The sequence below is a fragment of the Pyrus communis genome, chromosome 9 (genome assembly GCF_041283825.1).
Source record: "Pyrus communis isolate YQ-2024b chromosome 9, ASM4128382v1, whole genome shotgun sequence".
Classification (NCBI taxonomy): Eukaryota; Viridiplantae; Streptophyta; class Magnoliopsida; order Rosales; family Rosaceae; genus Pyrus; species Pyrus communis.
The window spans coordinates 2,222,488-2,248,032 of NC_142573.1; the positions used below are offsets into that span (position 1 = coordinate 2,222,488).

A 25,545-nucleotide genomic window follows, 5' to 3' on the forward strand; every position below is an offset into this window, starting at 1 on the left:
TTAATGAGTGGTATAACATTTAACGCATATAGTTTAAGAATCATGTAAATAGGCAGTATAGCATAATTGTGGCTACTTAGATAGCATTTAAGATCATATGCAAGATAACAATGGAGATTACTCCAAGAATCAAATCAGTAGCAGTCGAAGCAACCTTGCAAAATCACATTTTGTTTAATTTGTATAGGTTAAGAAACAATAAAAAAAAAATAAGGAAAAGAAGAATTGTTAGTTCATACTTAGTTTTGTTTTTACAGTTATATGTTTGATCACAAAGTTTGTTGTACTAAGAACATGGCGTGCACAATTGGATACGTAAAAATGCTAGCATTCAACGATAATTAAAAAGGTGTAAAAATCTTACATCTTTATCAACGAAAACACAATCAAGACTTATAGGTTGAGAATTATCTCCGATGCTTTTTGTGACCCATATTCTGCATACCCTGATCTACAGTTTGTTTGCTGGCAGGTATGGCGTCAGAAAATGAATTGGTTGCTCCTCCAATAATCTACATATATAAGCAATTGATAAGCTAATTAAATTCAAAATTGAATAAGATGATTTAACAAAGAAATGGTGGAGTCATGTTTAGAAAAATAAACAAAAGGATAAAATAATAATGCAAAGTTATACCTTCATGTAAATGTTTTAAAACATTTTTATAAACTATGTTTTTTGAACAATTTTATTTATAAGAAAAAAAAATTGAAATGAATCATGAAAAATTTGTGATGGTGGAAAAAATGGATTGAAGTGACTCTAAGGTAAGTAAGTATATAAAACATTTTGTCATGATGATAATTCAACTTCAAATTCCTCTCTAAGAGCAGTTCCATCGTGGGCAATAGCCCGGTGGACTGGCTCTCAAACAGTGCCAGAAGCCCGAGCAACTTGGTCCAGCTTGTGCTGGCGATGGAGCCCGAGTGGGCCTGAGGGAGAAACCCGGCAGGAGTTGCCAGCCCGAGAGCCTGAAGGGCATATGACGCAAGGCTGACGTATGAGCGACGTCAGCCATCATTTCCTCTGCATTTCTCAAACTCTTCCAGGTACTATTCGATTCGAGGAGGGAGAGAAAAAGAGTCAAACCTCGTCCTTCAGCATGTGGAGGAGGGTCGTTTTGCCGGAATTGTTGAGGCCCAGAAACAGAATCTTGGCCTCCTGCCACAACCCGAGGAAGGCGAGGACGCCGTAGAACCAGTCGAACAGAAACATGGCGGCGACGGCGGCTGATTTTTCTCCAGGAGCAAATCGATTGGCGAGGTTGTGAGGGAAGTAGGAAAAAACCCACAAGGAATCGGAGTGGGAGAGGTCGAATCGGAGGGGGGTTTTGATTTGTTGTCATCCTCTTTCTCTCCCTCTGCATTTTTGGGGAAACAAAAACTAACGAAAGTAGGGGTTTGGTTGCTTTTGGATGTGAAAAGAAGAAGAAAAATAATGGTGCGTTGGCACCATGTGAAAAGAAGAAAAAAAATAATAATAAAAAAAAGGTTTAGGAATGGTGTGCTGCACCTTGTGAAAAGAAAAAGTAAAAATAATAAAAATAATTTTTTAATAGAAAATAGTATAACGAGACCGATTAAAAATCTTATCCGACATTAAAAATAAAATTATTTTTATATTATTTAAAAAAAACTAATATTTTATTACCTATTGCCAAGGCTATTCAAGTGCAACGGTGGAGATGCAAAAGGCAGTTACTGTTCATTAAGGGCAGTTACTGTTCACTAGATGGATTAAATAGTGAATAGCCTGGGGAAGGATTTCCCATGGTGGAAGTGCTCTAACGTGATGAACAACTTTTTATCCACAGTTGAAGACCCTAAAAATGTAATCCATACTTTAAATTGACACCTTCTAATAAATTCATATCCAACTTTATGAATCGCTTTGAAATAGTTAAAAACCCTTAAGTTTAGAAGTCATTAAAGATCCAAACACTTAAATAATTGTAGAGGAACAGTGAGGTGACCAATGTTGGCAGTTTTCACAGCCATCAACACAACTATGAAACCATGAGCATTAATCTTGCGACCTAAGCAAATTTCACCATCTCTAAACCCACCCTCTGCACACCCTAAGGACCCCTTCTATTTACAATTATTGTATTGTTTGCATGATACCATGCCTTCCATATTCAAATAGTTACATACTAACCGAGAATAACAATATAAAATCGTCGCTCACCCCGTTTTCCCCATCTAAAAAACCACCCGAAAAACCACATTAATTACCATAGTTTTTAAGAATTCATATAACCATAGTTTTTAAGAATTCATATATGGCTGCAAAGAAAGAACTAACACAACATAAACATCCACACAAATATATTTTTTGGAGGAACCAATTAAAAATTATTAAAGAGCCAAGTAAAATTTTCAAAGTAAAAAATGAGAATAGAATGTATATAAAAACCAACTAATTTGCAATTTAAAAACAAATCCTTTTAATTTCACCATGAGACGGCATAAGGAAAGAAACAATTTGTTTTTGAGAACGGCCCGCTCACGAATAATATCAAAACATTAATACAACAAATGTTTTAAAAGTGTATAACCAACAAAAAAGCATGAGTCAAAGGATCCTATCAACAAAAAGAGAACTGCGAAAAATATATAAGCAGAGAAACATAATCCCAGCACGCCAACACTTTATCCTTAAAACGGTAAAAGGGTTAATTGTTTACATTATTGATGTTATGACCTAACAAAAAAGGTTTACACGGCATTTATCTTATTATGTAACACCCGTCCCGTCTGTATACATTGAAAACCTAGAAGGATGTTATGGTGGAGGCAAGGAAGAGCAACAAAATTCCAATCTTTTTGCAGCAATCAAACTTGTAGATCCCACCAAAAACCCCCAAAAAAACATGCTAAACTTCTTCATTCAACGGAACTTGTTCTTTCGGCAAATTACTACGATTTCCAGGTGAATGGATAGTGTGAACCACCAATTTGTTTCGGTTTGCACCCTTACCATAAACACGCAAACCCATCCTTGTTTTTTCTATTTTGACTTCTTTCTTTGTATTGGATCTTGGGGCAATTTCTCTATATATCTGTATCATTTTTCGAATCTTGTTAATGTTTCGAGCCTTAATCAATTCCTTTACATTTTTAACCAAAACTCCTCCTAGAATTTGTTGTTCGCTTCGATCAATCTCTTTCACCATTTTATCTACCCTGAATCACAAATTAAATACAACGTCAAAAGTTATGTCTTTTAGAAAAATATGTTCAGCTTATAGGTCTTAGACTAACATAGTCAAAAATTAAAAAATTTTAAATATGGAAGTTGTGATTTTTTATGGAAATATGTTTGGTTTGTTGAGAGATTGCAGTTGTTAACAGCACTTATCAAAGCACTTCGGGAAGGCTGAGACGGTTGACTACTAGAAAAACCTAACAAAAAGACCAACCAACCAAAGTAACTAACCTTCGAAGAACGATTTGGTAAAGTGAGGACGCAAAAAAGAAAGGAAGCAACCAACATAAAACAAACAAAATGCTTAACAACATTCAATAAAAAATTATATAATAATCCACCATAATCCACCAAAATCTACAAACTAAATTCATTCAAATTCTGTATGAATAATTTTGTAGAAATCTTAAATTTTCCTAGATCTTATCAAATCTATCACTTTTAAAATCTTTTAAAATCTTAGTTTCACTACACCAGTTTGGCAGAAATCTTGATCCGATTGGAAATGCTTCTCTATAAAGCACTTGTACGCATAAGGGCTTTTACTGGAAGCACTTGTATAAAAATCCAAGTCGTAATTCTTGGAATAGCACTTGAAGGTGCTTCAGCTTGATGAAAGAAATCACTTTTTAACATAAAAGCACTTCCAAAAATAAATGTGGTTCTAGCTCATCACTTTTAACATAAAAGCACTTTCACAAAAGCATTTTTAAATAAAAGCACTTTCAATTATTAGCACAAGTTTGGAAGGACTTACAGATAGCTCGTTGACGTCGATCTTGGCGAACTGGACGTCGGTGAACTTGGCGGCCATGGCTCGGATGGCGGGCTCTATGAACCGGCAGGGGCCGCACCACGACGCCGAGAAATCGACCACCAGCTTCACGTTCCCCAATTTATGCAAATCATTATGGCAATAAAACATTATGGGCGGATTCCTTATGCAAATCATTATGGCAATAAATCATTATGGCAATTTATGGGAGGATTCCTTATGGGCGTTCAAGTGAAGCTGCCATCTCTCCGACGAGTGAAACGACGTCACTCCGGACTCCTCCCCTGCCGAGTCGTCAAAATAGCGTGACAGATACGACCCCATTCTCTCTCTCTCTCTCTCTCTCTCTTCCAACGATTACTCGATGTCAAATTATGTCACGTTACCATCTAAATATCATCGAGGGACCAATTGCATAAGACAAAACGAATTTAGGGGTGAATTTGAGAATATGGAAAATACGAAATGTCGTTTGTACCCTTCTTAGTTAACGAAGAACAATTTCGGGGACCTTAGAGAACTTGGGATTTTAGTCTGGGTTGCGTCTTGCGTGCGTTTGAAGCGAGCAAATCAACACACAAAGTTTTCGGTATGCCGGAACATGATTCGGTAGATCAGAACATGATTCGGTAGGTCGGAACATAATGCAATGGGTTAACATTTTTTTCAAATTTTCAACTGATTGTATTATTACATTTACAGTATTGACATGTGTTTCCGACACGTTGAGAAATATCTCCAACACAAATGCCGAAGGCAATTTCCTGTTTTTTTTTTTTCTACTTAGCATGCGTAGCTTCCAAAAAAGAAAAGGCTTCACATTCATGTCAAGAAAATAAAAAGCGCGTGGAGATAAATCCTCACATATTCAACAAGATGCAACGAAATCATTACTTTAGTCTAAAGAAGGCTTTTCAATTGCACTGTACAAATGAACAGTGTTTTGAACCACATTTCAGTTTATTTACAAGATTGCCATTCGGATGCTTTTAACCACCTTTCACTTAATTTACAAAATTGCCACTCAGGCTTAAAAACCTATTTTCAGCCGTTGGCTGCATTTGACGAGGCGACGGAGAGGGGAGGGGGACATCACGCCTGACAAATTGGAGAGAGACAATCGCTCCCATTTTTTACTCGGAGACAGCTGGGTGTTCCTCTGGCGAGCGGAGAGAGGGGGATAGAGCGACTATAGCGGAGGGAGACACAACGCCTGACATATTGGAGAGAGATGGGAGCTACGGGTTTGGACTGAGTGAGAGAGATCTTTAGAGCAACTCCAACCCGTGCCCAATGGACCGGCACCAAGTGAAAAAAATGGACCGGCACCAAGTGAATCAGCTCCAGCCCGTGCCAGTCAGGAGCCCAGCCCAAAATGGACAGACCCAGAGGCCGGTCCATTTCCCTGGCGCGTGCACAACACGCGCTCCTGGCGCGAGTAGCCGACAGCAATTGCAGGCGGTGGGGCCCGCGTGCAGGGCAAGTTGCGTCCGGTTGTCAAAGGGCTACGTGGCCCTCCTCAGAGCCGTTGGATTTCCAACGGCTAGTTTTTGTAGGCCGTTGGATTTCCAACGGTAAAAGAAATTTAAATTTCACTTTTAAATTGGACCGTCCGATCACAGATCAACGGTCCACGTTTTTTTCACCAAAAATTTTAAAAAAAAAAAAAGGCCCAACGGTCAGAAATTTGACCGTTGGCCACGTGGCAGCGTGTTGGCTGTTTGATTTGATTATTTTTCAAATCCAACGGTCCAGATTAATTACAACATTAAAATTTATTAAAAATTTATTAAAAATTGTCAAAATTTTTTTAAAAAATACAGAAAAATTTTAAAAAATTAATTAATTTTTTCTATAAATACCTAACCCTCATCTTCCACCTTACACCACATTTCAATATTTTCTACACTTTCTACACTTTCTACATTCCAAATCTTGCCTAAATTATTGTAAACAGGAAGTGACACGTGGGTTGTCGGGATTGGTTGAAAATCTTAGCGGAAATCTATTCAAAAAATAGTACGTTCGGATAATGACACGTGGCGTGACGAGATTGGTTAAAAATCCTATCCGAAGTTAAAACTATTTTTTTTTATTATTTTATAAAAAAATTATTTAATATTTTAAATGGACTGGGTGCCAGCGCATTTTGTAGGGGTGGAGATCGTTTGTGCCAGCGCATTTTTAGACTGGGTGCCAGCACATTTTTTTTGGGGTGGAGATGCTTTGGCCTATTACTGTTCATTGGGTCTATTACTGTTCAATTAAGTGGATAAATGGGCTGGATGCTGGCGCAAAGTGGATAGGGGTGGAGTGGTAGGTGCTCTGTCAGGCTCTCTCTGCCGCTAATCTTGATGCACACGTGTTGATGATCGTGGGAAGGGAAGAACGATGTTAAAGCTGGCCTTTTCCATTTCCTTCTCAAACCTTCATTGACTTCTTCCGTCTCGCAGACCCAGCGAGAACCACGGTCTCGCCTCCATCCTATCCTCCAGTCGCCGCCGTCTCCCTTCTCTAGGTAGGGTGTTGTGCGTGTGCGGTCATGCTTGATGATCGTGGAAGCCAGTGATTCAGCTACGACATAGCCTCGACTCTGCTTCCATCTCCATTTTCTCTCATCGCCTTCTCTCTCAGAAACTACGAAGCACAACGACCTCTTGTTGAAAAACCTTGAATTTAGTCCCACTTCGAAGGAAGTTTTAAGCCCATAAAAGCCTTGGTTTCCTGGTGAGTTCTCCAGCCGATTTGGAGTAGGTAATTTTGTGATTTGCAGTTTATTTTGGGAAATGATTGACGGGTTTGCAGTTCATTTTACCATTTCTATAATATTTGCAGTTTATTTTGGGGGTTCACACTAAAATTGAGGAAGCATATATGAACGCAAAGGCTCGAGGATGTACGACAACTTGGATAAGATAGGGTACAAGCTATGACATTTTTGCAAATTTAGTTTTTTTTTTCTTTTCTTTTCATTTTAGGGGTTTTTTTTACTGTTTATTTTTTGGGTTTTGTCTAATTTTTGTGGTCTGCTTTATAGATTGTTCTCTTTGGAAGCTTCTTTCCAGCCTTGAGCTTCTTCTTGCCTGGTGCCTTCTCATTGAATATTGGAGCATTAAACCACAGGTGTGTGTTTTGTCGATGTAAGAGGAGAACAACATAAGAACATTCGTCTTTATATATATATATATTTGTTTTTTTTTTTTTTTTTTGGTTTTTGGTGCTTTTTCTAACCCATCAATTTCTTTTGAGTAACCAAATAGGCCCAACTTGCAATTTATGTTGTGAAATATAATTGTCTGAAAAATTAAGTATGCATGTATATTTTATGTAAGCATAAATTTAATGATTTGTAGAAACTTTTAATTGTTCCATCCTAAATATCTTCCTTTATTCTTGATGCCATGCTACTTGCTCGACCCTTTCTTGCATCAGTTGTGTCACCTAAAATTAAAATGAAATGAAATAGTTTCCCTACATGCTTAATGTTGTGAATGCCGGTGATGTTAGAAATTTAGTGACTGTTGCTCTCTATAATATATCCGTACTCATGTGTTTTACAGACGCTCAGTTCAAAAGAGCTGGTTGCTGCTTGGGTGAGAGGTGTATAATTTCATTAAAAAAAAAAAAAACTTGTTTTGGTTGCTGGTGGTGGTTTATCTGTATTTGATTGGTAATTTCAACATTTGATGATTCAATAATATTTTGAACTTCCATTTCTGTTGTCAGAAGATAACGTCTCCATCTTGATTCTGCATGATCAAAATGTATGTTTGGCTAAGACAACCATGCTTTTACAGGTAGAGAGGAAGCTGCAATTAGAAACAATGTTGAGTAACATTTAAGTCTTCATTTGACAAAAATAAAAAAAAATAAAAAATAAAAAATAAAAAAAAATAAAAAAAAAAACTTTGATTCAGATATCTATATTTGTTGTTTTATTCTATTGACAATTCGTTGTTTGATTGATTTTGTTGCTTTCCTCCACTTTTTAACTCATATTCGTTAATCTACCTATTTTATTTGGGTGATAAGTTCACTCTTTTAATCTTATTAGCTAAATGAAGATATAGGGTGTGGTTTTGTTATTGGCGGTGGATGATCTGGATGAAAGTATGTATCTTGGAGATTTTTTAGCTTGCAGTTGTTTAGGCCCGGACTGAAGAAGTTTTGTGGAATGAGATTCTTATCAGATTCTTATACCAAATTGTTTCTCCGTTTATGGCAGGTAATAAATGTGGTCCAACCAGTGGCTGATAAAAGGTCATTGTATATATGCTTTTGTCGATTTCTGCTACGATAATGAGGGAATCCAGAGGATCGAGGCCATTCGATCTGAGGTTTATGCTACTCTATCCCTTTCTTTCTCTCTTTCTGTGAATTTCTTGAAATTGACGACGCACGTTCTGATTCTTGCTGTGTTTGGGAGAGGAGAAGGCTCTAGATTAGCTTTGATCACTTGAATTTTTTCTTATTTGGTTCAGCATAGTCGGACTACATAATCCTACCTTGGGCTATTTCTAGGGAGGGTTTATGTTTACTTTTGTTAGTCTGTTGACAATTTGGTATGTCTATCATATTGATGGAACTAAATTGTCAGTTAATTATCGTTTAGGTTGTTAATAGTGTTTGTACAGTTAAGACAACATGTGTGCTTTATGCACAAAGGTTTTTGTTTCTGGCTTAGTTTTAATGTCGAATAATCATTGTTTGATTACATTGTAGTATTAGTATGTTATTTTAATGATTTCATATGCTTCTCTTTACGTTAATTGTGTTGGATTTCTACATTTTTGGCTTTTGTTTTCTTTAATTAAATGAAGTTTGTAATGTATCTGGACAGGTACCAATCTTCTTAATGAAGATTAGAGCAATCAAATGGAGCTTCACAGGATAAGTTTGTGAGGGTGAGTTTTTTTTTTTTCTTTTTTTTTTTTTTTACTGTATTTTACTCCTTCGTGGCATGCTTCTTGATGGTTTTACTTTTACTTAAGTCTTCATTTCGGTTCCTTGCCCAGGTTATACAGAACTCAGTTGGTGCAAACCTTGCTGTAGATGTATGGAGTCTTGGGTGCATTGTCTTGGACATGGCTATGACAAAACCACCTTGGAGCCAGTATAAAGGGGTATGAATTTAGATCTGAAACGAATACTTTTGTATATTTGGTTTTGTAGTTAATTTCACCTTCTGGGTTTATGCTGGGTTTTAGTACAATTTTAAAGGGAGGTATAATCTGGTGAGGTTTCTCAAGACCATGCAGAAGGCAGGGCTCTATGCTCACCTTCGCATTGGCCCTTATGTTTGTGTTGAGTGAAACTTTGGGTAATTTTTTTCTCAAGATCTATAATTTTGGCTTTTTTTCTTTCTTATTTTTTAGGATTTTCCACTCTTATTCTATTTTCCTCTCCTAATTTTAGAAAAAAAAAAAGTATTCAATTTTTCTGATTGTGTGGTTTGTAGGGGTTTTCCTATTTGACAGAGGCAAGTTTTGATTTTTACTTTTCTTTTTTCTCACAGGGGGCTCTCGGAGAAGCATGTAATGTAGACACCACTTCTGTCATTATCTTTGGAAGTATTTGATGGTCAACTGGATGATCCTATTAGCATGTCCATCCGAGGAGGTTTGTATTCATCTTTCCACTTTTTTTGGAAAAATGTTTAGAAATCATAAAGATGCTTCTGAAGATAGGTAAGCAACAATTTCTAAAATTTTAGTGTAATCTTTTTTCATTATGAAGTTGTTCTAATGGTAATTAGTGATTTCAAACAAATTCTGTGAAGTGAAAAGTGAAATTTTGTATGTTTATCATTCCAATTTATCTTTATGCAGACTTTTTCTGTTGAATGGAAAGCATACGTTTTTTTTGTTTTTGTTTTTTATTTTTTTAGTTTATTGGTTGATGCATTTTATGATTGTTGATATGCAAGATGCAAAGATAATTTCTTTGTTTCTATATATTGTTACTATAATTCTACCACTAGAAACTGGTACTGCGATTGTGGCAGTAAATGAACCAAGTCATTGTGGCAGCAGATGAACCATAACCATGCCAGTTTGTAGCCTGCCATTCTACGTGTGGTGGTTTAATTTAGTTCTGTTTTCAGTTTCAGGAGACCTTGGTTTTTCGTTCTTTGGGCCTTTTTTTGCAGCCTCCGAAGCCGTCTCTGGTCACGCCTTATGATTGCAGTGGTGAGCTTCCCTTTCAAAAATTCCTTCTTTCCAGCATTTAGGGATTATGAAGTGATTTCTCTGCTTAATATGGGATTAGGGTTACATTTTTCTTATAATAAAAATCTCTGTATGCCACCCTTTCAAAGATTCCTTCTTTCCAATATTTAGGGATTATAAACTGATTTCTCTGCTTAATTTGTTCCAAAGTATTATGTAGAGATTGCTTTAATATCTTGGCTTATTGGTTGTATGTCGGGTGTCTGAGATAGGATTTAGGAGATCTGGTTTAGGTTTTGCAAAGAGAGAGAGAGATAGGGGGTGTCGGAAAGAAATGTGAGAGGATTTAGGTGAGGGATTTCAGGGATTTGTTTAGGGTTTCTTTTCTGCAATTTGCAGACAGAGAGATGGGACAAGGGTGAGAGAGAGAGATGAGAGGATTTTCTGTGAAGGTAAAGGGGCATTTCATTTTCCATTTGCTTCCTGAAACCCGAGGGATTTCTGCGATTGCAAAGAGAGAGAGAGAGAGAGAGATGGGGGTGTCCGTTAGGTGCCCTTTAATTGTCACTTTTGTGATTTGTCCATCCTTAATTGTTGTGTGATTCATTCTCACGAACGTTCTATGAACAAGGTTTCATTTTATTCCTTCCTTTTAATTTTGATATTGTTGTGCTTAATTTTAGTTCTGCTTTATTGGGTGATTAGATTAACAGACCTCGGATATTTTGGTATAATAATTTCACATCAAGCGTTGCCCTTTTGCATCACCTTAATTGTTCGTCAGATGCTAACTTTTAATTATGTTTTCTTTGGGTCAGTCTCCATCTGGTAAATTTGTCCATCCTTCTGGAGTGGAGCACTATCTTTCTGACAGCATAAATGCTCTGAGAAACTGCTATGGAGACAAACAGTTGTTTACTCCGTTGTAGGTATGTATTTCTTTAGTATTTTAGAGGGATTCTTAACTCTTCCCCATTGTAATCTTAACCTTTGTAACTATCTCTCTCAAAAGACGATGAGAGTAACAACTGTTGAAAAGCAAATCCTCAGATGTATCTAAGCTTATAGATACATTGGATAAAAACCGAATCTTAAATTGGGGCAGTGAGTTCTGCAACATCCTGGTGCTGCATATATTGTCACACTTTTAAAAGTTGTATATCTCAGATATATTGGGAATTTAATTAGTTTTATGTCATTTTCGTAGGGCAATTTAGTAGAGATTTAGCACATAAAAGATGGGTGAATCAATACAATTAAACTAATAGTGATTTGGTTCAACGTACAGACTACTGCTAGGGCACTCAAGTCATTTTCTTAATTTATGCGCATATATATTATATGTAACCAACACATGTTTTCAAAGGATGCTAGTGTTCAAGCTCTGCTGATATTTTATTCTGTTCATTTTGATTTTGTTTTTCAGTTGTGGTTACAGCTTTTCTAAAATTCAACTGTTCTCAATTTGGTTATTTGAACCGAGGCCAGTTAGGATGTGCCTTTGGAAGGTCTCATTGCTTTTAAAGTTGAATGGTGCTAACTGAATATAATGCGTTCATTCTTCAGTGTGTGTGAGCGTATGTGAGTGCATGCAGTGTGTCACTTGGGCCGTTGGCTTTTTGAGGTATGTTCATTTATAGAGATTTTGTAACTGTATTGTTGAATTTTTAATGTATGCTTGGATTTTAAAGGGGCAATGTATTTATGGGTTGTTGTACGATTCTAGGGAGATATAGGGGATTGAGAGGTCATGCTAAGGAGAGTATATTACTTGCCACTGAGGAATATCCTTCATATAATAGCAATGTGATGATGTGTGGCATGCTTTAACTAAGGGATATTTTTGAGTAGTAAGAAAGCCATATAGAGAGTCACATTTTTTTTTTTTTTTGTTTTTTTTTGGATTTGGTAACTGAAATTTTGTGTGAACTAATGTTTCTTCTGTTTCTTAAGGAAACAGAACTTTTTTGGAAACCATCTCTTTCTAATCAAAGACGTTTAGTTTCTTCCCGCTCATTGTACAATGTGTTTATATGCTAGCTCACTTGAATGTACATAAAAAAAAACTATTTGTTGATAATTGTGTTGGATTTATTCAACTTAAATGTGTTTTATTCATCCGATTACACCTGAAACAACAGATTCCCACAGCAACGCGCGGGCATATTTTCTCGTTCAATCTATTTATTATTTAGAACATCAAAGCAATTTAATTTGCAAAAATATGACAGAACCCCAACTAGTGTACATGCAATAAATCTCATCCAAATGCTACTATTTTTTCGGGTTTCACTAAAATGGAACAGGAACTCCTTGTTTCTTGTTCACAATGGCCATTGCCAAATACCGAGTGCCCATTCCGATGGGCGCTTTTTCATCAGCCCCCTCCCAGAAGGGGGCCTCACCTTCGCCAACCAGTTGCCAGTATCCGTTCCTTAGAGACTCGAATTGTTCTTCTGTACAGTTTTGTGTTAATGCTTCCGCTCGGAAATTTATCCCAAGAGAACCAAGGAACTGAGACTGAGTAATCGGGCCATGGACAGAAATCTCTCCTGCAGAGATACTAAGCATCCTCAACCTGTTCTTGAACCCAATTCATGGAAATATAATACTTAAAGAAAGACTAATGAGACGGCGTACCTGAAATTTCCTCAGCGGAGTGCCTGATGGAAGCAAAATCAACATATGCACTAAGATCAGCAGAGCCAGGATCATCCAGAATGTTGACAAATTTATGTTTCCGAATGGCCTGCAACAAATTGAAGTACTGCAAAAGTAAAAGCAACAGACCTGCAGACTATCTGATACTACTCCATTGAGGCCATAGTCAATTATAAGAGCTCCACCTCCGTCGGAAGCAATTCTTTCAGCCATAGTTTGAGTCGACTCCATTGCTTTGGGGCAAACCTCGATATGTTGAAGCTTTGCTATTTCTTCATTTCCAGCCCATTTGCAGCGTTTTGCAAGATAAAGAGTCGCTGGTGTAGGCTGTGAAGACGGAACAAAACGAAACCTAAACAATATTTATGAGCATCAAATAACACAACTCCTTTGTTAAAGCATCTGCAAAAGAGAGTAATTCTATTTTACATCCTTACGTTGAATCTTCAGCAACATCAATCATTTTCTCAGACCGGCCACGAGCAGCTTTCGGCAGAAAACAAAAAAGATTAAGAAATCCTTAAGAGAATGAAACAATGTCCATAGAGCGAGCATTTGGATTTGGTAAAGCATCATAAAACTCGTGGGCTATGATGATAGATGGCACTGAAACGATAATCAAGAAAGCTACAGTCAGTTCATGGGGAAGAAAACAAGCTGTCACATTCACGCTTCCAAGTGTTAAGATACAATACTAATTATATTGCACAACAACTGGAAGAGCTATAATGGCTTAATCATAACAAGCGACTGATTTTTATAAACTAAAGAACGTACTAATTATCTTCGGCAATACTATATCCAGCAAGATGCATGTAAATCGATGTCCAGTTAAGTGTTACATAATGCATCCACCAATCCTATGAGAATCTAGTAAGCATGCTATTTCCTTCTCCTGATATCGTCTTATCCGAAGTAAAATAAAAAAGCATCGCTTACGAATACAAAACTAAACTATCTGCAAACAAGAAGTTGCAGAAAGAAAAACTAGAGGTCATTTCATTCAACTGCTAGTACATGCAACCTAGAGGTCTTTTCATTCCATTCCAGTGCACGTACGTACAAATAAGTTTGTCTTCCATGGAATACGATAAGAACATAACTACATACATCCTGTAGGAACGTCTTCCAATGTGGCATGCCAAGATACAGGAGTTTTAGCCAACGCGCTTACAGTCCTTTTGCCATCCGAAACCTCTTTGTTTGCACATTCCAGCTTCTGGTACTGAAGTTTCTGCAACGCAGGACTGCATTCTACCATGTGTACGTGCAATGATTCGGTGCAGTTCTTAAATTTTGATGCACCCTAGGCAACAAAGAAACTAAATTTCGTTACTGTTTTTCCATTTGTACAGCATTAACAATAAAGAAGTTCAAATGAGCAGAGCCTGTACATACACGAAGAAGGTCGGCCATGAGAGTTCCTCTTCCCGGACCTAGCTCTACTAGGTTCACTTTATCAGGCTGTCCCATTTGCTCCCACAGAGACATTGCCCAAACACCAACCATCTAAATTCAAACAAGCAGAGCAAACAACAAATCATTTTCTATTCAACAATCCAATTCCTAAAGAAAATCCCAATTGAATTCGGTAAAAAATTATCGAGTAATTCACAATCCAACAACAATGAATTTACCTCCCCAAACATCTGGCTCACTTCAGTGGGGAGGTTATAAAATCACCTCCAGCTCCAAACACATCTCGATTCATGTAGAATCCGGCTTTCGGATTTGTCAGAACTTCCTCCATATACTCAGCAACGGAGATTGGGCCGCCGCGGAACTGATAAAAAAAACCCACATTCACAACCACGTTGTCACTCAAATTGCAACATTTACAGAAACCCATATCAAAATAATGGAGAAAATAAAAGAAAAAACAAACTTTGATGATTCCCTTGAGGTGCTTGACGAGCTCAGAGTCCGAAGTGGGTTCATGGGAATGCTCTGCCGCAACAATTAATTAGAAAAAGTTAAGAAACTAATGAGAAAAACCATTAGTGAATGCAAATTACGGATTGGTGGCGGTTACCGGGTGGGTTGCATAGGCCGGAGCGGTCGACGGCGATGGAGGTGGTGGGTTGAGTGGCGGTTTGGTCGAGGTTGTCCTCCAACTGTTCGGCGAAAGGACTGTCTGGGATTTGGGAAGAAGAAGAAGAAGAATAATAAGATGTTGACGAAACAGAACGGTTGGGAACTAAAGGAGCTGAGCATGGTGGAGGAAAGTGGGCGTTGGGAAGACGGCGGCGAGCGGCGGAAGCTCGTAGCAGGAATCGTCTCAACATTTTGGAACACCGCCGGTCGCTCTCTGCAGGGAAAGGCGTGCAAGTGACCAGGTGAACCGAAGAACTTGGAGAGACCCGCCAGTCACCACAATAGGATATATAAAATCAGACGGTGCATATCTGACATGGGGATGTAGCTCAGATGGTAGAGCGCTCGCTTAGCATGCGAGAGGTATGGGGATCGATACCCCACTTCTCCATTTTTCTTTCTTATTTCCCTCAAAATTTTCAATTGACCCCATTTGTATTTGGGTCTATTTTCTTTTTGGGTGACATCGGAGAAATTTGACATCTAAGTCAACAAATATGTAGAAACTCGTAATAACCATCTGATCACTTAAAGGTTAATTATTTGTTTAGACATAAACTATCAAATCGTATGGAATTAATCTACATAATAGTGATTTAGTTTGGTTATTTCTTCTTTTGTTTTAGTTATCAGGGATCAAATTATCTACATCGCTTAATAGTGAGTTAGTTCCAATCCGGGAAGTAAAACTGCAAAACCAATCCAAGTCGAACCATGTCCACTATGATTAACCACTACATGTAATAAAATTTGTTTTGCAATTGTCTCCATTAATTAATTGAAGTTTTATTTGTTTAAAAGAAAAGAAAAGCCTTGATAGATGTAGCTCAAATGGTTATAGCATAAGGATTTAATCATTTTAATTGAATTCGAATGGCAGAAGTACAAGCACTCAATAATACAACGACTCAAAGCAAACAAATTCAGTCGAACAACGTAACGAGTCCAAAATTACAGAAACTTCATAATTTCATACTAGCAAATTATGCATTATTACTCATATATTTTGCTATTAATAAAAGAATTAAACATTTTCCGAGTTGTCGTTAATCTTTTCGTAACGCCCGTTTTGGTCATCTTTGAAGTAGTAGACATAGAAGAGCAGCAAACTGGTAGCAACGGCAACAAAATACATCATCACCACCACAGGCAAAGGCATAAACGTCCCAAACTGATAAGCAAACCCAAACAAAATGCCACTTGTCAACACACAATAGGTGAATCTCAACACCTCCTTCTTCAACGACTTCTCCATTTTTCTTTCTTATTTCCCTCAAAATTTTCAATTGACCCCATTTGTATTTGGGTCTATTTTCTTTTTGGGTGACATCGGAGAAATTTGACATCTAAGTCAACAAATATGTAGAAACTCGTAATAACCATCTGATCACTTAAAGGTTAATTATTTGTTTAGACATAAACTATCAAATCGTATGGAATTAATCTACATAATAGTGATTTAGTTTGGTTATTTCTTCTTTTGTTTTAGTTATCAGGGATCAAATTATCTACATCGCTTAATAGTGAGTTAGTTCCAATCCGGGAAGTAAAACTGCAAAACCAATCCAAGTCGAACCATGTCCACTATGATTAACCACTACATGTAATAAAATTTGTTTTGCAATTGTCTCCATTAATTAATTGAAGTTTTATTTGTTTAAAAGAAAAGAAAAGCCTTGATAGATGTAGCTCAAATGGTTATAGCATAAGGATTTAATCATTTTAATTGAATTCGAATGGCAGAAGTACAAGCACTCAATAATACAACGACTCAAAGCAAACAAATTCAGTCGAACAACGTAACGAGTCCAAAATTACAGAAACTTCATAATTTCATACTAGCAAATTATGCATTATTACTCATATATTTTGCTATTAATAAAAGAATTAAACATTTTCCGAGTTGTCGTTAATCTTTTCGTAACGCCCGTTTTGGTCATCTTTGAAGTAGTAGACATAGAAGAGCAGCAAACTGGTAGCAACGGCAACAAAATACATCATCACCACCACAGGCAAAGTCATAAACGTCCCAAACTGATAAGCAAACCCAAACAAAATGCCACTTGTCAACACACAATAGGTGAATCTCAACACCTCCTTCTTCAACGACTTCTCCATTTTTCTTTCTTATTTCCCTCAAAATTTTCAATTGACCCCATTTGTATTTGGGTCTATTTTCTTTTTGGGTGACATCGGAGAAATTTGACATCTAAGTCAACAAATATGTAGAAACTCGTAATAACCATCTGATCACTTAAAGGTTAATTATTTGTTTAGACATAAACTATCAAATCGTATGGAATTAATCTACATAATAGTGATTTAGTTTGGTTATTTCTTATTTTGTTTTAGTTATCAGGGATCAAATTATCTACATCGCTTAATAGTGAGTTAGTTCCAATCCGGGAAGTAAAACTGCAAAACCAATCCAAGTCGAACCATGTCCACTATGATTAACCACTACATGTAATAAAATTTGTTTTGCAATTGTCTCCATTAATTAATTGAAGTTTTATTTGTTTAAAAGAAAAGAAAAGCCTTGATAGATGTAGCTCAAATGGTTATAGCATAAGGATTTAATCATTTTAATTGAATTCGAATGGCAGAAGTACAAGCACTCAATAATACAACGACTCAAAGCAAACAAATTCAGTCGAACAACGTAACGAGTCCAAAATTACAGAAACTTCATAATTTCATACTAGCAAATTATGCATTATTACTCATATATTTTGCTATTAATAAAAGAATTAAACATTTTCCGAGTTGTCGTTAATCTTTTCGTAACGCCCGTTTTGGTCATCTTTGAAGTAGTAGACATAGAAGAGCAGCAAACTGGTAGCAACGGCAACAAAATACATCATCACCACCACAGGCAAAGGCATAAACGTCCCAAACTGATAAGCAAACCCAAACAAAATGCCACTTGTCAACACACAATAGGTGAATCTCAACACCTCCTTCTTCAACGACTTCTCGCCACGTGGCAGCCGACTGTACACCTGCTGACACTTGTCCAAACCCCAGTAGGCCACGTAGACAAAAATGATGAAAGCGAGGACCGGGTAGTCGCCGGCCTGGTACGCCCGGTACATAGTGGTGAGGTAGCAGATTGTGAGGTTGAAGTAAGCAAAGTGGCCGATGAAGTCCGGTCTTTGAGTAATTTGTGGGGGTTTTTGGGGAGCATCGGTTGGCAACATATTTGCAGTTCTCTGTAAGTTTTTGGGTTCGAGTTTTCGATCGAGTGAGGTTCGAGTTGGGGGGTTTGTGGTTATTTAAGCGAACCCACGTATGGAAGGTGCGTAGAATTTACCGTGAAGTTGTCACGAAGCGCCGAGGAGTTGGAAAGGTAAAGTGGGAATTGCCCTTCAACTTTCTTCGAAAGAGAACAAGAAGGAGCCTAGAAAGTCAAGGTCCCATGGATTGTCTCGTGAATCCATCTGCGAAGTTGCCTAGAATTACAAGATGGGCCAAAGGTTTTCATGAACTTCAACTACTAATCACATCGATATTATTATATGCACAACAATATAATAGTTGGTGCGAGAGTTTATCATAAGATAAAATGCACGTTCTGATACCATGTCAAGTTTTTGTAGAGCTAGGCCAACAACTCATCATCATCAAGTTATGGTGATGCTCACAACCATATTTAATCTAGATGTGTTTAAATTTCGAGATTTATGTAGGATAGACACAAGTTTCAAATTTTAAACTCATTTAATAGTGATAAATAAGGTGTGAACATTACCACCACTTAAAAGTTGTGAGAAAAGACACATCCTAACGAGTTTAAATTATAAGATTTGTATCCATCCACTATATATATTACGAAATTTCAATAATAATAATAAACAAGTAACCACCACGAGATGATCCGTAGTCAGAACAAACTTCAGGCCCGTATTCCACACGTCACATTATGGGTTTGATTCCTGACACTGGTGAATCACACGATGATACTAAAGAAAGGTTGAAACTGCCTCTTTGAGTGTTTTCGATCCTTGATAAAATGGATAGTCGTGATGAAACCACCAGCTCGTCCTCTAATATTTTTTTTTATAAAAAAGAATAATAAATAAAGTAGTTCAACAAAAAAAAAAAATGAATAAGGTAGTCGGTGGATCAGAGTACTCCCTATTAAATAGAGTTGGGAAGAGATCATCTTCTAATCTTTTCCACCAAAGCCACCAAATCAAGTGATCTGAACCCTTAAAATTTGATCATGGTTAAAAACAGGAGCCCTTTAAAAGTTTATAATTTTAACGATTGAATCAAATTTCAAAAATTCAGATCAGTTGATTTGATGACTCTAATAGAAGAAATTCGGAGATGATGTGTTCCCAGTTCATTCTTAAAATTTCCAACGGAATTCCTCCGGTGTCTTATTGCACTCTTCTACTCATTGAAACCCCAAACGAACACTCTTTTAAAACCTCTCGAATCCCAATTGAATACAAAGCGCCAATTTTGCACTCTGTCCTGCATAAAACCCCAACAGGGGCACCGAGAGCCAAGCTAGCAGAAGAAGATGGCGCACGGCGGCGGACAGGCAGGTGAAACTGGACCGAGAGAGCGAGCTCAGGATCGAAGTCGGCTACGACGCTCCTCTCAAGTTCCGCCTGCTCAGCGGCACCGCTGAGATCTTCGGCAGCGAGCTCCCCCCCGATTTCTGGCTCACCTTCGCGCCCAGGCTCAAATTTGCTGCAAGCCGCCTTCTTCCCCTAGCTCTTTTCCCAAGTTTACATATTTTTAATAGAATTTGCGTTGTGGGTTTTGATTGTTAAAGATTTTGAATCGCATTTGTGTTGTGGGTTTTGGTTGTTGAAGGTTTTTACTTGGAACGGAGCAACAGTTGAGATGGAGGGCAGGACGGAAACCGAGTACACGGCTGATGAGGTATTTCATATGCTTGTTATCTGCTTTGGGTTTTCTACTTTTTGCTCCGGATGCATCTGTCACTAATGAGAATGTGAATGGTGTCTGATTCCAATGTTTGATTTTTCAGACCCCAAATATCAGAACGGAGACACCGCGCTTAACCCTTGCTGCCCGATGACCCCAATTCTCAGGTACTTCTTGTTGTTCACTTGTATGTTGGGGAAAGTTAGTGCAAAATTTTCTGTGTTTTAATTAGTGTCATCCTCCGGTGAATAAAAGTGTACTTGTTCACTTGTCTGTTTGGAGCATATAAATGCAAACCTTTCTACATGTTTCAAGTAGGGAATTGGATCCTCTCCGAGGCAATGCCTCAGGATCCTATTGACCGGACAACATGGGTCGTTGAATTTTAATCCAACGGTTACAATTATTATAACTTTAGAGGAACTCTCTATTTGTAGCCGTTGGATCAACGGCCCATGTTGTTCGGTCAGTAAGATCCCGAGACATTGCCTCGGAGAGAATCCAATTCCTTCAAGTAGTGTTATTCTTCACCGACTTATCGCCATGTGGCAGCCAGCTGTACACTTGCTGACACTTGTCCAAACCCCAGTAGGCCACGTAGAAAACACCACGAAAGCGAGGACCGGGTAGTTGCCTGCCTGGTACGCCCGGTACATTGTGGTGAGGTAGCAGATTGTGAGGTTGAAGTAAGCAGAGTGGCCGATGAAGTCCGGTCTTTGAGTAATTTGTTGGGGGGTTTTTGGGGAGCATCGGTTGGCAACATTGTGGTGAGGTAGCAGATTGTGAGGTTGAAGTAAGCAGAGTGGCCGATGAAGTCCGGTCTTTGAGTAATTTGTTGGGGGGTTTTCGGGGAGCATCGGTTGGCAACATATTTACAATTCTGTGCAAGTTTTTGGGTTCGAGCTTTCGATCGAGTGAGGTTTGATTTGTGGGGTTTGTGGTTATTTAAGCGAACCCACGTATGGAAGGTGCGTAGAATTTACCATGAAGTTATCACGAAGTGCCGAGGACTTGGAAAGGTAAAGTGGCAATTGCCCTTCAACTTTCTTCGAAAGAGAACAAGAAGGAGCCTACAAAGTCATGGTCCCATGGACTGTTTCGTGAATCCATCTGCGAAGGTGCCTAGAATTACAAGATCGGCCAAAGGTTTTCTTGAGGGTCAACTATTAATCACGCCGATATTTTTATATGCAAAACAATATAATAGTTGGTGTGAGAGTTTATCATAAAAGGCTCGCTCTGATACCATGTCAAGTTTTCATAAAGACAGGCCAACGACTTATCATCATCAAGTGATGGTGATGCTTACGATCGTATTTATCCTACATGTGTTTAAATTTTAAAATTTGTGTAGGATGGACACAAATTTCAAAATTTAAACTTATTTGACAATAATAAATAAGATGGTGAATATTACCACCACTTAAAAGTTGTGAGCAAAAACACACCCTAACGAGTTTAAATTATAAGATTTGTATCTATCCATTATATATATCATGAAATTTCAATAATAATAATAATAAATAAGTAACCACCACAAGGTGACCTGTAGTCAGGGGCAAACTCCAGGCTTGTATTTCACACGTCACGTTCTGGGTTTGATTTCCGACATTAGTGAATCACACGATAGTGACTAAAGAAAGGTTGAAACTGCCTTTATGAGTGTTCTCAACCTCTAATAAAATGGACTGCCGTGACGAAACTACCAGATAGTCCTCTAATTTTTTTTTTATAAAAAAAATAATAAATAATGTAGTTCGACAAAAAAAAAATAATGAATAAGGTAGTTGGTGGATAAGACATAAGAGTAGTCCCTATTAAATAGAGTTGGAAAGAGATTTTCCGAATCTCTTCTATCAAAACCATCAAATCAAGTGATCAGGATTCTTAAAATTTGATCTAACAACTTAAATTATTATAACTTTTAAATATGACCTGTTTTTGGCTGTTAAATCAAATTTTAAAGGTTCAGATTACTTGATTTAGTGATTTTAATGAAAGAGATTCGAAATGATCTCTTCCCAATAGAGTTCACTCTTAAAATTCCCAACGGAGTTCCTCCAGTGTCTTGTTACACTCTTTTACTCATTGAAATCCCAAACGAACACTAAAAACCCCTCGGAATCCCAATTGAATACAAAGCGCCAGTTTTGTACTCTGGCCTGCATAAAGCCCCCAATTGGAGCACCGAGAGCCAAGCTGGCAGAAGAAGATGGCGCACGGCGGCGGACCAAGGCAGGTGAAACTGGACCGAGAGAGCGAGCTCAGAATCGAAGTCGGCTACGACGCCCCTCTCAAGCTCCGCCTGCTCAGCGGCACCGCTGAGATCTTCGGCACCGAGCTCCCCCCTGATTTCTGGCTCACCTTCCCGCCCAGGCTCAAATTTGCTGTAAGCCTTCTTCTTCCCCTAGTTCTTTTCCCAAGTTTACATCTTTTTAATAGAATTTGGGTTGTGGGTTTTGATTGTTAAAGATTTTGAATTGCATTTCTGTTGTGGGTTGAATTGCATTTCTGTTGTGGGTTTTGGTTGTTGAAGGTTTTTACTTGGAACGGAGCAACAATTGAGATGGAGGGCAGTACGGAAACCGAGTACACGGCTGATGAGGTATTTCACATGCTTGTTATCTGCTTTGGGTTTTTTTACTTTTTGCTCCGGATGCATTTGTCACTAATGAGAATGTGAATGGTGTCTGATTCAAATGTTTGATTTTTCAGACTCCAAATATCAGCTATGTGAATGTGCACGCCGTACTGGAAGAACGGAGACACCGCGCTAAACCCTTGCCGCCCGATGACCCCAATTCTCAGGTACTACTTGACACTTGCTCACTTCTATGTTGGGGGAAATTAGTGCAAATTTTTCAATGTGTTTTAATTAGTGTCATTCTTTAGTGAACAAAAGTGTTTGATCCTCAATTGCCAACTCTGTAAATTTTTAGGAATGATTGAGATAAGCTTGTGGCGCAAGTGCATCTACTGTGTAGTAGTGCAAGTCCATTTTTAGGTGCATATTACCTAGGATTGTTGTAATCCTTTGCCAAGTGACTCTCTGTCTGTGGCTCATAAGCTGCTTTGTGGTTAGGGCCCAAGGGTGATTGTTGTGGGACCAACAGATTCTGGGAAAAGTACCTTGTCGAAAATGCTTCTTAGTTGGGCAGCTAAGAAGGGATGGAAACCTACGTTCGTCGACTTGGATATTGGACAAGGAGCTATAACAATTCCGGGATGCATTGCCGCTACTCCTATTGAAATGCCTATTGATCCAGTTGAAGGAATTCCTCTTGATATTCCTCTCGTTTATTTCTATGGGCACACAACTCCTAGGTAATTGATTTATAGCATCTTCATATGGACCTATCATTTCACATCGTTTGTTAATATCTGATACTAACATATAAGAGAAATTCTTGTATTGCTAATTTATTGGAAGTCATGAATCCTTAAAGATCCATTTTTTATCCAGTAATAATGTAGATTTATACAAAGTGCTTGTGAAGGAGCTTGCTCAAGTGGTAGAAAGACAACTTTCTGGGAATGCTGAATCTCGAGCTTCTGGAATGGTGATCAATACCATGGGATGGATAGAAGGTCAAGGCTACGAGGTAATTTTTAGGCTGCTTGCACTTCAGGGATGGCTGCCGACTTACTATTGAAATGGTTGTTTTAATGTCATATATTTGAAATTCTTGGTCGATTTTCTTGCAGTTGCTTCTTCATGCAATTGATACATTCAATGCCAATGTTGTCTTAGTTCTGGGCCAGGTACATCCCTCTGGTTTGAGTTTTCTTTCTTATTATGATTTTACCGTACTGGATTCTGCAAGCATTTCTTCTTTCCCCTCCTCTTCCCCCCCCCCCCCCCCCCTCCCTGCTATTGTTGCTCGACTCCGTTACAATGCATCCTTGTTTGCAAAACATTTTGATGTTTTAACAAAATGGTTGTATATGTAGGCTCCGATGACAGTACATATATTTCTTTTAAATTCTCAGGAAAAACTTTGGAGCATGATCAGAAATGTACTAAAGAACAAGCCCGGTGTGGACGTTGTAAAACTTCAAAAATCTGGGGGTGTTGTATCCAGGAATGCCAAATTCCGTCAAAAATCCAGGAGTCATAGGATAAGGGTAAGCATCAATATGTTGCCATTTAATCCTTGTTATTTGTTCTTCCTGAAGAAAAGACTCATGTGCGCTGATATTTCTAACAGGAGTATTTCTATGGCCTTGCAAATGATCTCAGCCCACATTCTAATATCGCGAATTTTAGTGACTTTTCTGTCTTTCGGATTGGTGGTGGGCCACAGGCCCCACGTTCAGCTTTGCCAATTGGTGCAGAGCCTGCTGCGGACCCTACAAGATTGGCGCCTGTGAATATTAACCGGGATTTGCTACATACCATTCTTGCTGTTTCATTTGCCAAGGAGCCTGATCAAATTATTTCTAGGTAACTTGTACCGATCTATCTGATAGAGAAATAGATAATGAATCACTGAAGTATATGACATCGATCAGTCTCGTTCACTTTCATTTGAACTTCACATAGGAAAGTAGATGGTTTTACCCCCACTGTCACAAGAATGAAAATACATAGTAGTATTGTGGTATTTCTTGCTTGCTTTTCCGTCTCTGGAGATAGGGATGCGAATTTGACCGTGACATTTTGTATTTCAGAGTATGATTCGTAGTCTGTAGTCTTAAATATTTACTTTTTTGGTTTGTTTTGCAGTAATGTTGCTGGGTTTGTATTTGTCACAGACGTCGACATTCAGAGGTTTGTATGGTGAACAACTTGCTAGAAACACTTTTTGTATTCTGGTTTTCGTTGTTCTAACCCAATATGCGGCGTTACAGGAAGACAATTACGTACCTTGCACCATCGGCGGGTGAGCTTCCAAGCAAGTATTTGATTGCAGGAACCGTGACATGGCTTGAAACATGAAGTCGATGAGCCAAAACCCCAGTAGTATTGCTTTCCGGTGGATGTACGTTGCTGGCTTATGTAAGGAGTGTAAGATGTGAGCTATCTAGGCGTAAAATTAGTTTTAACGATGCATCCCAAATATGACAACAGATTAGAATATTATTGTCGTTTTTTTGCATCCTAAATTTGTTATGCGAGTTTTGTTTGTCGTATTTTAGATTATACTAGAATTTAGAAAGGCGTGCCAAAGCCTGAATTCTAGGCAACCACAATTTTTTTTTTTTTTTTTTTTTTGTTTTCTGTACAAGATATTTAAACGAAGGACTAAGGGATTGAGGAATAAATTGGTTACGAACTACTAAGTGGCATTCAGGTATTGTTCAACTGTGATATAACCTATAAGTTCAGGTAGCCCTTGCAATATGAGCTCTTTCAATTTATCCCAGGCATAAAAAGGTGCTGCAGCTGCAGCTGCACTTCCACAAAATCCTTTCAAGTATTGGTACGATTAAGTTGCAACTCTCACAAAACAAACCGTTCCCAAGACGAAAGCGAACCACCCGAAGGCCGGTACCAGGATCTAAAATAACATAATGAAAGCAAGAGTTCCGGACAAGAGGGAAACATTGTCCAGAAGACCTTTAATTTCCTTGTACTACAAGCAAACAGATAGAATAATTTCCTTTTAATTTTTACGATTGCTGTATGTAGATGACCAAAGCGAAATATGTTTGAGCTCTTTATAAATTCGGATTGCTGATTTATTTTTATTTATTTTTTCAATTTGAATGCAGCTTTGTCCAATGTCACACTA

At 38.0% G+C, this 25,545-nt stretch overlaps 2 protein-coding genes, 2 long non-coding RNA genes and 2 other non-coding genes across 23 annotated transcripts in view; 3 read left to right on the top strand and 3 right to left on the bottom strand.

Moving 5' to 3' along the window:
• LOC137739507 (uncharacterized) overlaps positions 1-12,249 on the top strand; it is a 39,101-nt gene extending 26,852 nt beyond the window's left edge. For 5 of the 16 annotated variants that reach the window (XR_015966832.1, XR_015966835.1, XR_015966836.1 and 2 more), the window contains 3 exons: positions 10,087-10,171; positions 10,969-11,079; positions 11,577-12,249. This is a non-coding gene — a long non-coding RNA (uncharacterized LOC137739507). Of the gene's footprint in view, positions 1-5,043; positions 5,257-6,297; positions 6,711-6,788; positions 6,904-7,020; positions 7,107-7,199; positions 7,781-8,208; positions 8,321-8,823; positions 8,888-8,998; positions 9,107-9,498; positions 9,603-10,086; positions 10,172-10,962; positions 11,349-11,576 lie in introns of those variants that run through there. The other 11 variants (XR_015966845.1, XR_015966844.1, XR_015966847.1 and 8 more) reach the window with 10 other exon arrangements.
• Positions 2,640-4,588, bottom strand: LOC148694020 (uncharacterized). Its single transcript, XR_015966850.1, has 2 exons — positions 3,966-4,588; positions 2,640-3,186 (listed from the first exon to the last, which is right to left on the bottom strand). It is a non-coding gene; the product is annotated as an uncharacterized LOC148694020 (long non-coding RNA).
• Positions 12,250-12,316: 67 nt separating the features above from the next.
• Positions 12,317-13,289, bottom strand: LOC148694021 (uncharacterized). 2 transcript variants are annotated; one of them, XM_088700397.1, is made up of 4 exons: positions 13,249-13,289; positions 12,941-13,163; positions 12,791-12,899; positions 12,317-12,702 (listed from the first exon to the last, which is right to left on the bottom strand). In XM_088700397.1, the coding sequence occupies exons 1-4, from the start codon at positions 13,272-13,274 to the stop codon at positions 12,443-12,445; spliced, it is 618 nt and encodes a 205-aa protein (XP_088556523.1). In that variant the 5' UTR covers positions 13,275-13,289; the 3' UTR covers positions 12,317-12,442. The 2 variants fall into 2 exon arrangements, 1 of the variants encoding a protein (XP_088556523.1); XR_015966848.1 differs by lacking the exon at positions 13,249-13,289 and having other exon boundaries at positions 12,600-12,702; positions 12,791-12,813; positions 12,941-13,242.
• A 163-nt stretch (positions 13,290-13,452) lies between these two features.
• Positions 13,453-15,311, bottom strand: LOC137739508 (uncharacterized). Its single transcript, XR_015966826.1, has 4 exons — positions 14,844-15,311; positions 14,449-14,758; positions 14,210-14,320; positions 13,453-14,117 (listed from the first exon to the last, which is right to left on the bottom strand). It is a non-coding gene; the product is annotated as an uncharacterized LOC137739508 (transcript).
• On the top strand, positions 15,224-15,296 carry TRNAA-AGC (transfer RNA alanine (anticodon AGC)). The gene has a single exon. It is a non-coding gene; the product is annotated as a tRNA-Ala (tRNA).
• A 6,392-nt stretch (positions 15,312-21,703) lies between the features above and the next one.
• On the top strand, positions 21,704-25,535 carry LOC137739657 (protein CLP1 homolog). 2 transcript variants are annotated; one of them, XM_068479309.2, is made up of 10 exons: positions 21,704-22,199; positions 22,347-22,415; positions 22,526-22,618; positions 22,893-23,134; positions 23,274-23,412; positions 23,516-23,572; positions 23,762-23,935; positions 24,019-24,254; positions 24,537-24,581; positions 24,662-25,535. In XM_068479309.2, the coding sequence occupies exons 1-10, from the start codon at positions 22,023-22,025 to the stop codon at positions 24,747-24,749; spliced, it is 1,320 nt and encodes a 439-aa protein (XP_068335410.2). In that variant the 5' UTR covers positions 21,704-22,022; the 3' UTR covers positions 24,750-25,535. The 2 variants fall into 2 exon arrangements, with proteins under 2 accessions (XP_068335410.2, XP_068335411.2); XM_068479310.2 differs by having other exon boundaries at positions 21,719-22,199; positions 23,801-23,935.
• The last annotated feature ends 10 nt before the right edge of the window (positions 25,536-25,545 follow it).

Coding starts and splice junctions, on each gene's coding strand:
- LOC137739657 (XM_068479309.2), top strand. CDS start 22,023: ATGGCGCACGGCGGCGGACCAAGGCAGGTGAAACTGGACCGAGAGAGC. Junction 22,619..22,892: donor CCGATGACCCCAATTCTCAG/GTACTACTTGAC, acceptor CTTTGTGGTTAG/GGCCCAAGGGTGATTGTTGT. Junction 23,936..24,018: donor CCAGGAGTCATAGGATAAGG/GTAAGCATCAAT, acceptor TATTTCTAACAG/GAGTATTTCTATGGCCTTGC.
- LOC148694021 (XM_088700397.1), bottom strand. CDS start 13,274: ATGATTGATGTTGCTGAAGATTCAAC. Junction 13,164..13,248: donor GATGTTGCTGAAGATTCAAC/GTAAGGATGTAA, acceptor AATATTGTTTAG/GTTTCGTTTTGTTCCGTCTT. Junction 12,900..12,940: donor TAGTATCAGATAGTCTGCAG/GTCTGTTGCTTT, acceptor AATTTGTTGCAG/GCCATTCGGAAACATAAATT.